General features: G+C 43.1%; 1 protein-coding gene across 3 annotated transcripts in view; it reads right to left on the reverse strand.

Moving 5' to 3' along the window:
• The window catches only part of AGFG2 (ArfGAP with FG repeats 2), a 35,759-nt gene that overhangs the window by 5,131 nt on the left and 16,710 nt on the right, over window positions 1-13,918 (reverse strand). Inside the window, exons 1-6 of one of the 3 annotated variants that reach the window (XM_006155711.3) lie at window positions 12,882-12,995; window positions 11,967-12,082; window positions 8,977-9,130; window positions 8,252-8,417; window positions 7,427-7,552; window positions 6,790-6,822 (exon numbers count right to left, since the gene is read on the reverse strand). In XM_006155711.3, the coding sequence (XP_006155773.1) occupies window positions 6,790-6,822; window positions 7,427-7,552; window positions 8,252-8,417; window positions 8,977-9,130; window positions 11,967-12,082; window positions 12,882-12,935 (649 nt within the window). In that variant the 5' untranslated portion in view covers window positions 12,936-12,995. Of the gene's footprint in view, window positions 1-6,789; window positions 6,823-7,426; window positions 7,553-8,251; window positions 8,418-8,976; window positions 9,131-11,966; window positions 12,083-12,881; window positions 12,996-13,918 lie in introns of those variants that run through there. The other 2 variants (XM_014590584.2, XM_006155713.3) reach the window with 2 other exon arrangements.

Genomic DNA, 13,918 nt, shown 5'->3' on the forward strand with positions numbered 1-13,918 from the left:
AACCGCGGTCGACTACATGAGAGTCCAGCAACATAGCCATTATGCTAACTGCTGGTTCCCCCCAGCATGATTTTCAAGCTGCCAGGTCTGGATTTGGGGCTTAAACTACAGTTGGCCATGTGGGGATCTAACGCTTAACCACAACGTCACCTGCTGGCCCTAAAAATCTTCATTTTTACAAGTGCTATTTTACTGTTATAGAAGGGAAACAAACTCTGCAACTTTACCTAGTTCCTGCCATGACAATGCTCAATAGCTGTTTGCTAAAAGAATATTTAAATCAGTAGAGTTAGAAGAACTGGGTTCCAGTTGTGGCTCTACCACTGCTGCCACTTGCTGTGACTCTGGCAAACCATCTCACTCTCTGGAGCCTTTTTTTTTTTTTTTTTTCATGTCTTCTGTAGGGTGGTTATAAAGACCCTTCACATGAATGAGACAACTTAAAAGGTTCTGAAATCTGGAAAGTATAACACAAATGTGAGGTATTATTATGCCTATAAATATAAAAAACTACTTTAGGGTAAGGGAGGCAAGATAAGGTTTCAAAGGAAATACATGGTGGCTATCTTAGATGGAAACATAATAAGATTCTCCTCCAAACTCTCAGCTTCTGGCCTTTGCCTTCAATAAGAGGACCCCCCCCCACCCCCAAGGCCTTCATCCATTAATTCCTACTGACCTTCAGGCTCAACAGAAACATGTCTTTGAAGAGCCTTCCCTGACCCATTGATGTGATCCTGTTTTTCCTTTTATAGCATTAGTTCTCTTTCTTCACTTAATGTATCTATTGTGATGCACTTTTGTTTATTTCTGTATCATCTGTGTCCCCTTTAGACCAATTTCACAAATATGAGTTTTCTTACAGATATAACTTGCAAATATCCAAAACATGACACATACAGATTTTTTAAAGAATTTTCTGTGGAATGCATGCACTTGCTGGAGAGAGGGAGGGATGTGGCCATCCCCAGAGGGGATGCTGCAATCCTTTCTCCCTTTTCTCAGGATTTTGGGCATGCACGCACATGCTCCTGGCATGTTTCTCAAGCCACCAGGTCTAGGACTGGAAGCACACAGTCAGCCATATAAGATCCAGCTGCCTTAAGTACCAGGCCTCCTGGCTGGCTCCATATAAAATGATTAACTGCAATATTATTTAGAAGTAAAATACTGGAAACACCCTAAATACTCATCAACAGATGATAGATAAATGAACTATGGCAAAACAGAATGAGTGGGGGTCAGCCAGTGGCGTGGTGGCTAGGTGCACTAGATTCCCATGTAACCGACCATGGTTTGAATCCTGGACCTGGCAGCTTGCTTTCTCACTCTCTCTGTCTTACTCTGTTCCTCACTGTTAAAATTAAAAGAAATAAATAAGTTAAATAAAATAATTATTTTAAAAGAAAGAGAATGAGGATCTTTTAAAAAGATCTAATACTACTGTTAAAAGTTAAATAATGACTAAGTCTATTTGAGAGGCTGAGAGAGGAGAACTGAGAGTTTGAGGACAGCCTGGACAACACAGTGAAACCTTTCTCAAGAAAGAAAAAAGGAATAAATGAAGGCCACAGGCTCCTCTTCCTAGAGGTAAGGCTATGAAGAAGGCAGATAACAGGGACTAGTCTGGGTAAGGGTGTGGGAACCTCTTATAGGCTAGGAAGTTATAAGTGTATTTGTAGGGAACTTGCCAGCATTGGTAGAGAAGGTGGAGGTGAAATTCAGATAAAAGAACTAGTGGGATAAAACCCTTTAGAAAGTGGGAAAGAATGATAAGAGAAGATAACATTTTTTTTTTTCTGAGTGATAAGAGTAAACAAAAGAGAAAGTATAAAAGACACGAGACAAGGAAAAGGCAAAGCCAGGCTGGTTCCCAACTCTTTTGTTGCACCCTGGCCCCCTAAAACCACAGCCTGGATCCTGTCAGGATAGGTTTTTTTGTTTTGTTTTGTTTTCCCTGAATGCCCCAGAACTACAATTTGAATCTCTATGCTCTTCCTTTAAAAAAAAATAAATAAAAATTGGGGTTGGTAGGTGGTTAAGGCATTGCATTCCCATATGGTTGCCCATAATTCGAGCCCTAGACCTGGCGGCTTGCTTTCTTACTTTTGCTCTCTCTCTGTCTAGTTAAATTAATAAAATAATTATTATAAAATTAAAAAAAAAATTGTGTTGTTTTCACTATAGGGCACATGTGCACTTGCCAAAGACAGAGAGAGAGAAATTATGAAATCATTCCCTCAGGTGAGATGGCCACACCACAATCCCTTCTCCTCTATTCTCCTTTTGGGATTTCAAGCATGTACGCACATATTCCTGGCATGTTTTCCAAGCTTCTGGGCTTGGAACTTGAACTATGCAGTCAGCCATGTTGGGTCCAGCCTCCATAACTACCATGGCAGAGGCCCATGTTCTTCCTTTCCTAAAGGCTGTGTTTATACATTTTTAAGAGAATCTTCTATGAGCCAGGCACAGGCATAAATGATGGCAATGTGGGTTCTAATGGGAAGCTCAGAATCCAGCAGGAAAGACAGAGGCCTACTGTCATCTTCTAGACCAGCCTCATGGTACTAAGCATAGCACTAGAAAGACAGGGTTTTCCTTTGCCATCTCCCTTTGCCAGACAAATGAGTTCTGGCTCCATTTGAGTCCTGTAATGAATGCCATGTGCATACTTGGTCATCAGCCCTCTCTAATGCACAGGATGCAAAGAGCTGGAAAGCAAACAGGGTGGTATTGGATCTTTTACAGATTCTCTAGGCTCCATGCCGTTTTCCAGTCTGATTGGGAGTATGTGGAATTTTTTTTTTTTTTTTGGAGAGGTTTTCGCTATAGGGTGCATGCACTTGCCAGACAGACAGAGAGAGACATAGAGACAGAAAGCGAGAAATCACCCCCCATGGGGGATGGTCACACCGCAATCCCTTCTCCTCCATTCTCCTCCTGGGATCTTGGGCATGCACGCACATGCACCCGGCGTGAGTTTTAAGCCATCGGGTCTGGGACGTGAACCGCGGTCAACTACGTGGGAGTCCAGCGACATGGCCATTACACTAACTGCTGGTTCCCATGGAATTTCTTTTTTCTTAATAATTATTTTATTTAACTTTACTTATTATTATTATTTCTTAATTTTGGCCAAAGAGAGACTGGGGGTGGGGGGGAGTGAGAAAGCAAACTGCCATCTGGGAACTCAAACCACAGTCAGCCATGTGGGTGTCTAGCACCCTTAACCACCATGCCACCTATTGTCCCCCGTATGTGGAATTTCTGAGTGAACACAATTTCTTCTCCTCAGGCAGTTCCAACTCTTCATTACTGCTCTGGGCCTTTATGTCGGAAAGCTTCCTGGGGTTGCGGATCAGGCTTTCAGCTGAACAGGCTGGGAGACTGGCTGCTCCTTCCCCATTCAGGCAGTGCTGTGTCTCCCTATGGACACTAGGGGGCAGCTGGAGCCGCTACTCCAACCACCTCCCCAACAGCACATTCTCACAAAGGAGAGCCCCTTAGAAGACCTGTGCTCTTGTTTGCTTTTCACCCGCTTCTTATAGAACCTCACTCCATGAAGCAGGATTTGTACAAATGCCTTATACCGGTTTCAGCGAAAACTGCAGGTTTAGAAACCTCCCCTTTCTTCATACTCCCCCCTCAGAAATATAAAAATAAAACTAGGCTTGTCAGAAGAGACACTCATCTCTCAAAAATCACTTTTCTACTTCATATGCAATAGCTCTTCATATCATGATCACAGAAACACCCTCATGACCACCGTGTCTTGGAAAATGAGTCAGGTCTGCTGCTTATCAACAATCAATTTTGGCCAAGTCACTGGCCAAGTTGAGCCAGTTTCCTCACTTGCAAAGTGGAGATCTTTCCTTCCTCATGGACATAACATGGAAAATTCCAAGAGATGACAGGATTCTCAGTAAATGTAGGTTGACTCTGGGTTTGGTTATAGTTTGATTGCTTTTTAGGATGACCGGACACTGGACAAAGGGTTCAGTGCCTGGGATGGCAGTGGGTTGAGGTTTGCCTTCTCTCTGGGTCTGCTCTGTAAGGTCTGTCTTTAACCAATCGTGATAGGTAGGCACTTCTTAAGGGACTGGTGTTTAACAACCTTATACTGGTTGCTTGAGCTAGTATTCCTGTTCCCAAGAAGGCATCTCTCTTGCTAAATTCGATAGTCCTGTCAACAGCACACAAATGGATCAATATCTCCACATACTACTGGCCATTTTTAAAAAAGAATTATTTAACGTTGTTATGTTTATTTATATTTTAATTTGACCAGAGAGAGAGAGAGAGAGAGAAAAGGAAGGTGAGAAAGCAAGCTGCCAGGTCTGGGAGTCCAGTGTCATAACTACCATGCCACCTGCTGGCCCCCAACTGCTGGCCATTATTGATCTTCAAGATTTTTGCCAATACTATATGCAAAATTATCATATCCAAGTGTGCATTTTCTCTGACTAGAGTAAGGATTTTTTTCTGGGCATTACTTGCTTATATTTCTTGTCTGTTATTCTATTTCTTCTTTCTTATTTACAGGAGTTTAAAAATAGTTCATTGGGGGCTGCAAGGTGGCATGGTAGTTAAATGTGCTGGACTCCCACATGGCTGACCATGGTTTGAGTCCAGGCCCCAGTAGCTTGCTTTCTCACTTTCTGTCTCTCTCTCTTGCTCTGTCCCTCTCTGGTCAAATTAAACTAAATAAATAAATAAAGTTAAATAAAATGATTCTTCTAAAAAAATAGTTCTTTGACATTAACTGTTTTTCATGTTATACTGTCTATCTGCTTCATGCCTTTAAGCTTTATTTAGGGTAACTTTCATAATCTAGAACTTGACCTGTGTGATTTCTTTTTCTTTTCTTTTCTTTTAAAGTTTTTGCTATAGGGTGCATGTGATTGTCAGAGAGTAAGAGAGAGGGGGAGAAAGTAAGAAGTCACCTCCTAGGGGGAATGGCCCCACCGCAATTCTTTTTTCTCCAGTCTCCTCTCAGGATTTGGGGCACACATGTATGTATTCCTGGGCATGATTTACAAGCAGCTGGGTCAGGGACTCAAACTTTGCACTTGGCTATGTGGGACCCAGTGCCTTAACCTCCATGCCACTTGCTGACCTGACCTGTGTAATTTCTATTTATTAGAATTTATAGAGATTTTGTTCTTTCATATATGGTCAAATTATGGGGGAAGTCATTAGAAGGTTCATGGAAAACAGTTATTATGCAAACATTATGGATTTCAATATTTTTTCACCAAAAGAAACTTGTACTTTTTAAAAATATTTTTTATTTAACTTTATTTATTTTAATTTGACTAGAGAGGAACAGAGAAAGAGAGAAAAAGTGAGAAGGCAAGCTGCCAGGTCTGGGACTCGAACAGTGGTTAGCCATGTGGGAGTCTAGCACCCTTAACCACCATGCCACCTGCCAGCCCCAATAAACTTTAATTTTATGTTTCCATGAAGTTTTTGAAGTCCTCTCATAAAGGGATTATGTGTTTGAAAACCGTATATATTCTGCCTGTTGGTTATAAAGTTCTACTTAAATTTATGAGATCAAACTTGTAAAATCAAATCATCTACTTTCTTATCTAGTTTATCTGTTAAGCTTGTGAACAAGTGTATTATAGTTTCCTACTCTGTTGGTTCATTAGATCCTCATTGTCTAATAGTTTTTACTTTATGAATATCAAGGGTACACTATCAGTTACTATAAGGACATGATTATGAGAACTTATTTGTAAATTAAAATTTTTTTGTTGATCAAAAGACACTATTTTTTCCTTAATTTTATTTATTCATTCATTTATATTTTAATTTGACCAGAAAGAGACAGAGACAGAGAGAGACAGTGATAAAGCAAGCCACCAAGTCTGGGATCTGAACCGTGGTCAGCCATGTGGGAGTGTCCAGCATCTTAACCACCATGCCACGTGCTGGTCCTGCTTATTTGTAAATTTTAACTTTAGTAGCATAAAATGTCTTTTCTAGTCCCCACTCAAGAAATGAAAAAGAATTAAAAAGAAAATAAAGGGACTAGCAGCTGGCATAATGGCTATGTCGCTGGACTCCCATATAGTTAACTGTGGTTCAAGTCCCAGACCTGGTGGCTTCAACTCACGCCGGACACACGTGTGTGCGTGCCCAAGATCCTGAAAGGAGAATGGAGAAGGGATTGCGGCATGACCATCACCCCTGGGGGGGTGATTTCTCACTTTCTGTGTCTCTCTGTCTTGCTGGTGAGCATATGCACTCTATAGCAAAAACCTCTCAAAAAAAGAGAAGAAAAGAAAGAAAAAGCAATCAACTTGCTCATAGTGACATGGTGGTAAGTTCTGGGAAGAGCGAGAATCCAGAAGTCTGGGCTCTGGCCTCAGTCTTGCCACCCTGTGGGCTGCACAACCAGGTGAATTACTTAACTGCTTCACGTGTAAAATGACATACTTTTTTTTTTTTTTTAAATTTTGCTATAGGGTGTATGTGCTTGTTAGAAAGAGGCAGAGAGAGAGAAAAAGTGAGAAATCACCCTCTGGGGGGTTTACCACATCACATAATGCCTTCTCTTCCATTCTCTTCTTGAAATTTTGGGCATGCACACATGTGTTGTTTCTCAAGCTGCTGGATACAAGACTCGAACCATACAGGCAACCATGTGAGATCCAGCTACCTTAACCTCTGTGCCACCTGCTGGCCTAAAATGGCTAAATTTTAAGGGTTCCTTCCAGATCTCAAAACTCAGTGATTAGAAGACTTTGGGCAGGCTGTGGGGTAGGAAGAATAACTTACCAAAGCTGTAACTTCCAGTTAGCATCCGACTGGCTGGCAGTGAGGATGGAGGAAGGGGGAGAGAGAGTTTAAGTCACTGGCTTTTCCCCAGATGTCAGTCTTTCAGGCCCCAGCTGCCCTCCCATGTATCTAGGAAGTCCAAAAGAAGAGGGGTGGCCCAAAGATGTTGGGAGCTCAGTAAAGAACTGAATGCTGTACGGCCTTTAGTGTCTCTTGCAATTGTTAAGCAACACAACATAGAGTTTAAAGGCCTTTGCTCTCAGAGAGATGGGTGTGGACTTCTGGAGGTTCCTTGACCATTTAGGACAGTATACCACACAGGCAATCAGAATATTTTAAGAAAAAGGTCTATTTTCAATTTTTCTAGAACTCAGGTCTTCTATAATTCCTAGTCTGACATTTCCTAATGTACAATTTGCACAGCTTCTGCCTCAATTTTAGTCATTTTCCTTATGTGAAAAACAGAATAGAGCCCCCTTCTTCCTGACAGGAATGTGTCAAGCCACTCTTATCCTTTCCTGGAGCTTCTTCGTGCTTTGTCTCCTTTGCACAGCTCTTTATGTTTGTGGGGTGATGGATGGACATGGGCAAGTGGATGCAGTTGGAAGAGGAAGGGCACCAGTGAGACAGAGTCTACCTGTGGGTGTTGGCTGGGCCTGGAATGGGGCTTGGCCAGCTGGAGGGATATTTCCAAATGCAGAAGGGCTGGGGCTACTGCCAAAGGCATCAAAGTTGGCAAAGCCTCCATGGGAAGATGTCTGGCCTAAAGGTGGAAGGAATGCAGAGGTTAGAAATAGAAAACGTACATGCATGTCTATAATACATCTATTAATTCTAAAGGCCAAAGGCCACTCTTATGAGACATCTGCTTTTCTATAGAGTCCTCTTAAAAGGGAGTCATAGGGGCCTGGGGCTGAGAGCCGGACTGACATAGGACAAGAGCATCCAGAGGCCTCTAAGTTCACTCCCTGCCATATTTTATCCTTACTCCACAAGGCGTTAATGTTTTGGTCAGGGCCTAGTTTGGGATAGCATTATGTGAAACAATTTTTTTTTTGTTCAGGGGAAGGGACTTGAAAAGAAAAAGAGAAATTAGGTACTGCTTTGTTGAACCCTCAAGTGGCTACTGCTGATCTCTAGGAAGCGGGCAAAAAAAGTGGAATACATGCTACTCCCTCTCCTCCCATTTAATTGAAAAAGTAATAAAAAAGGGTATTTCAAATGTTTACAAGGAAATGCTGGGAGTCTCCAGATGTAATGATTTCAGTCAAGCTTCCAAATATAACCCCTGCTGTGCTCATGTGATTTAGATTCTCCCACCTTCCTGTTTCAGAATAACCATCACATTTATTCATGTGAAAAGATCTAGAGTCACAGGAAACATGGACACCCCTAAGGACTGAATTTCTTATGTTACAGATAAATATATTGTGGGGGTGTTCTCATCCCAAGTCCCGCTTACCTCCAAAGGCTGAGAATGCAGCAAAAGCTGGGGCTACCTGGGGAGCAGCAAAGGGGTCTCCTCCAATATCAGCCAGCAGGTCAGTACTGGCTTTCTTGACAGAGGAGTGGGGAGGTGGCTGAGAGCTCCGGGCCTGGGATGTCCGAGCCTGAGATTGACTGCCAGACTTGGAGAAGAAAATGTACTTACAATTTGGCATTTAAAAGTTCCAGATACGACCCCAGCCCCTCCATGACTCCTCAGGCTGCCCCAGACAGGCAAGTGTAGAGAGAGAGAAACTGCCCTCGACCTAGAGGTTTCATGCGCAGAAGCTGCATTAGCCCCTTTTGTACTTCATGTCATCCTGGTGTTTTTACTACAGAGCTCCCAGAACACTGGAGGGCGTACTCATCAAGGTAACCATGAGATACACAGGAATGCTACCTGGTACCTTCCCCAGGTACTGGAGGCAGTGTCCTGGCCCCTTCTGTGCTTGTTTGGAGGGAATGGTCAGGTTCAGAACTGATACTCTGACTTCCCTAAATACCACTTCCTGTTAGGTTCTATCTCTAAAAGATAAGAGGCCCAGACTTGACAGATACAAGAGATAAGGTAACAGTAAGGCTGAAAACCAGCTTGCAGCTCCTATACTGTTGTCTGCTAAGTCTAGAGAATTTAGCTTAGGAAACTGACACTTTTGTCTCCCAAATCTCAACATAAACCTGAATTGTGTATCTGAGAGTTACCTGGCTTGAAATGGAGGCAGGAGCTGAGAGAGATGGCATAGGATCACCCAGAAGTGTCCTCATGGGTTTCCCTTCTGGGACGGAGCCCTGCACAGGGGTGGAAGCACTGCCTTTGGTATATGCAGGCCCCTTGACTTGGTCTGGGGGGACGTACCTTTAAGAAAGAATAGTCAGGCTGTAAAGAGGGGGGGTAAAACCTTGGACTATGCTCAGCTTAGTTGTCTGAGAAAACAGGTTAGAGAAGTAAAAGTCCTTTCTCATTTTTTTCTCTACTGATTTCCTTTTTTGATGTAAAGGGAATTTGGTAACTTAGCAAAGTCCTGCCTATCTTGCATGTCTGTTTTTGTTTTGCCAGGGGACACATGCGCTTGCCAGAGAGAGAGAAGGAAAATGAGAAAGCATCCCCCATGGAGCATGGTTATGACACCATGCTCTCTTCTCTTCCATCTCTCCCCTCTCTCTTCTTTCAGGATTTTTAAGACACTGGGTCTCAGACTTGAACTACATGGTTGACTAGTCACCTTAACCACCAGGCCATGGGCTGGTCCCCTCTTATTTGTATGGATGCTCATTTTGCAGTTTGCTCTGCTTTATGCCCATTTTTCTCTCCTCTTTTTGGCACATCAAACCATCTATGTTTCAAGTAATAACACATGCAGTAATACTGGCAAACATGTGATTCTATTTTCCATCTTCCCACACAAGGTCCTCTTTTATTTCCTGGATGTTGTTTCTTCAGTTTTCTCTTTCTCAGTACCAGAGAAAAGGTATCTGCTATCTCATCCTGTAAAGGCTTATAATCTATGCTTCTACCATGCCAGCTTCTGGCACTTCCGATACAATTCTCTTCCACTATAATGTGTGTTAGGTTCCTACTCTGGAAGTATCTTTAGTTCTGAGGACTAAAGACTCCTTGGAGGGACTCCAAAATGTAGTAATCCACATCAGTCTCCTTGCTTTCTGCATTTTTTCTCCACTTTGTAGTTAGCCCCTGACATACACACACCCCAGTGATCAAACAAAGGAAGGGACATCTGGGGAGAAAAAGGTAAGAGAGGATGGAGATGCTGTTTTCTTCATCAGGAAAACAATACATACAAATCGTGACTAGGGGATGGATGTTGGTGCAGTGGTACAACTTAATGCTCTGTGAGGCTGCTCATGAGAACATCCCAGGCTCACGTCCAGCAATCTCCCTGAATACACTGAGTACACATGTTGCCATGAGAGTAGATCATAGTATCAGGACACTTTGGGGGGTGTTGTCTCTCTATCTCTGTCTATTTCTCTCACTCATGGAATAAACAAACATATATAAGTGTTTGCTTACACACACACACATGAATACGGGCCTGATTTGTAGCCTAGCAGTTAAGGGAGCTGGATCCTATACAGCCAACCACAGCTTGAGTCCTGGCCCTGGCAGCTTGAAAAACACACCAGAAGCATGTGTGAATGCCCCAAATCACAAACAGGATAGAGAAATGGAGAAGCAATTGCAGCATAACCATGCCCCATTGGCAGGGACGGGGGGAGGATGAGGGGAGGGCGGGGTAGGATGCTTACTCTCTCTTTCTGATGAGCACATCTACCCTCTAGCAATTAAAATAAACAAATCATGGGCCATCCAGCGATACAGTAGTTAAGATAGCTGGATCCCACATGACTGACAGTATGGTTCAAGTCCCAGACCCAGCAGCTTGAAGAACATGCCAGGTACATGTACATGCATGTCTAAAATCCTGAATAGAAAAATGGAGAAGGGATTGCATGGCCATCCCCATGGGAGATGCTTTCTCACTTTCCCTCTTTTTCTCTCTTCCTCTCTGTTTCTCACTGGTGAGTGCATGCACTCTCTAGGAAATTAAAAAAAAAAAAATCGTGAATAAACAATGTGCTAAAAGCATAAGGTTATATGACATGTGCTTTTCAACATCTCTCCTGGGACCAGCAGTTAGCATAATGGCTATGTCACTGGACTCCCATGTAGTTGACCGCGGTTCGCATCCTGGACCCGGTGGCTTAAAACTCACACCAGGCACATATGCGTGTGTGCCCAAGATCCCGAGAGGAGAATGGAGGAGAAGGGATTGCAGCATTGCCATCCCCCCTGGGAGGTGATTTCTCGCTTTCTGTCTCTCTGTCTCTCTCTGTCTGGCTGGAGCGCACATAAGAGGTCAATGGAGTTATAAAAATGAACTCTTGGGGCCAGCAGATGATGTGGTGGTTAATGCGCTGGACTACTACATGGTCAACTGCATTTTAAGTCCTGGACCCAGTGGCTTGAAACTCACACCAGTGTGCATGCCTGCATGCCCAAAATCCCAGGAGGAGAATGGAGAAGGGATTACAGCATGACCATCCCCCATTGGGATGATTTTCACTTTCAGTCTCACTGTCTCTCTGTTGAGTGCACATGCCTATGGCAAAAAACCTTAAAAGAATAAAAAAGGAATGAACTCCTACTCCCACAAGCCTATCTCCCCACTCCAATCAAATCTACTATCTCCACAAAGTGTGGACCAAATCTGCAGGGTTAAGAACCATTAATAGGACCAGCAGTTGGTGTAAGGGTTATGTTGCTGGACTCTCATGTAGTTGACCACAGTTTGAGTGCCGGACCCAGTGGCTTAAACTCACACCGGGCACGTGTGCGTGCATGCCCAAGATCCCGAGAGGAGAATGGAGGAGAAGGGACTGCAGCATGGCCATCCTCCCTGGGGGGTGATTTCTCACTTTCTGTCTCTTTGTCTTTCTGGTGAGCGCATGTGCTCTATAGCAAAAACCTTTCCAAATAAAGAAAAAGAAAAAGTCCTTTCATGTATATTTACTATTTTGAAGTCAGAATTTAGTCTTAATTTGGTCTCAGTAGAACAAAACTAAACCCAAGTTTAGCCTTTGAGAGAAACCCGAATTCAACTCTGGAACTAAACTATCCGTGGAAGCATGCTTTGGACACATCTCATAGAAACCTCTTTCCTTTTCCTTACCATCTCTTCTTCTCATACTTTTCTTGGAGAAATTCCTTCACCTTCTGAGGATCCCTGGAATCTGGTACTAAAGATGTCCGAGCATCAAAAAGACCCAGCCAAATCTTCCTGCAAACCTAAAGGAATAGCCAGATGATAGAAGAGTTTGGAGCAGAAAGCGTGAAATATGAAAGACACCACATCCAATTGATTCATCAATAAACATGTATTGAACATAGACACAGAGCTAGGATCTGGGTATGCCTACAAACTAGACATGGTCTCTCTCTTTACAGAGTTTATGATCTAATGGGGAGATCATGTCTTAGATAACATTGAAAAAGGAAAATAGAGGGCAATGAGAATTATAGAGAACTAAATTTGGATGGGGATGGGGACAGGGACAATTTTCACAGCTCTGGCTTCCAGGACATACTCCAGAGGCCCTTGCCCACACCCTCTAAGTAAGCCAATGACCTATATACTAGAGGTACTGCCAACACCAGGGATGGCAATGTCCACTCAGCACATTTAACTGGGGGGAGGGGTTTAACTCTCTTTCAAGTAAATGACAGGGACTTAAACCCAGATTGTCAACACTCAAGTCAGCAGAGCTGGCTCCGGCAGACAGAACTCAGAGGGGGGGTTAGCCCAGTCAACTGTAATATGGAGCTCTAACCAGAGGCTAACCTCTATAGAGATATTGCTTCTTCCCTGGATTCTTCAAAGAGGGGCCTAGATAAACCACATTTCATATAGCTAAGAAGCTGTCATTATACAAATATACATAAAACAAGAAACCTTACATACCAAAAATTAAGAGAAACTCAACCAGCAAAGAAAACTGTTGGATTTTTTTCACAATCCCATGGCAAAGTTCCACTAGCAGATAGGGTGACCACGGTCTTCTAACTGTTCCGATCAGTGGCAGCTTACCTCATTTCCACGAGACTGCAGAAATATTACTTCAGGCTCTGTGAAAGTTGTCATAGAGATGGACTTGACACGATGAGGTGGGTTCAGACCTCTCCTGTGGGAGAGAAATAGAAAAGTATAATGCAGGACTGTTTATGGGAAGAAGGGGAGGGAGAAAAGAAGGATAAACCAATAGCATATATGTGATGTTCAGATAGAACCCCAACCTGACACTACTATCTGATTCCAGAAAAGAAGAGAAACAAAAATATTTTGGAAGCTTCTAATGAGAGGGAAGAGGGTCAGGAATATGTTGTCATCCTAGTCATTCTGAAGAGGGACGGCAGGGTTTGCTCATCTAGAAGCCTCTTCTAGCCTGGCTTAGATCCCAACAGTTTCAGGCTCTGGCCTGCAGGCCGAAGGGGTGCTTCTGGGAGCTCTGACGTGCAGCTACTTCCTTTTCCTGTTTTATCATTGTTTTAGACCTGCAGCACATTCCCAACCTCCCAGAGTCCATGAAAATACAAATCCCGCCAAGCATGAAAGGCAAAAGCAAAGACCCATGAGTCTGCCTGATAACACTAACGAAGAATTTAGTGGCAAAAAAAAATCAAGGTTCCCAGGACCAACAGATGGTGTAATGTTACATCGCTTGACTCCCACACAGTAGACAAGGGTTTGAATCCCAGACCCAGTGGCTTAAAACTCACACTGCACGTGTGTTTGTATGTGTCCAAAATCCTAAGAAGAGAATGGAGGAGAAGGGACTGTGGCATGGCCATCCCCTCAGGGGGTGATTTCTCACTTTCTCTCCATCTCTCTCTGGTGAGCACATGTGCCCTATAGCAAAAATTTCTCTTTAAAAAAAAAAAAAAAAAGAGTCCCTAGGCTGGTTGCCCATACACTTGTCTATAAAGAAGGGTGGAGTAGTGATGGGGATGGAGAAGATATCTCTTTCAGGAAACTGTCTCTGGGAAAAGAAATATTCCAGATTTTCTTATTTCTAGACCTTGCAATTAAGAAAGGAAGAAGTCATGAGATATGAGACTAGCATGGGC

Source organism: Tupaia chinensis, unplaced genomic scaffold (genome assembly GCF_000334495.1).
Source record: "Tupaia chinensis unplaced genomic scaffold, TupChi_1.0 Scaffold000465_1, whole genome shotgun sequence".
Lineage (NCBI taxonomy): Eukaryota > Metazoa > Chordata > Mammalia > Scandentia > Tupaiidae > Tupaia > Tupaia belangeri.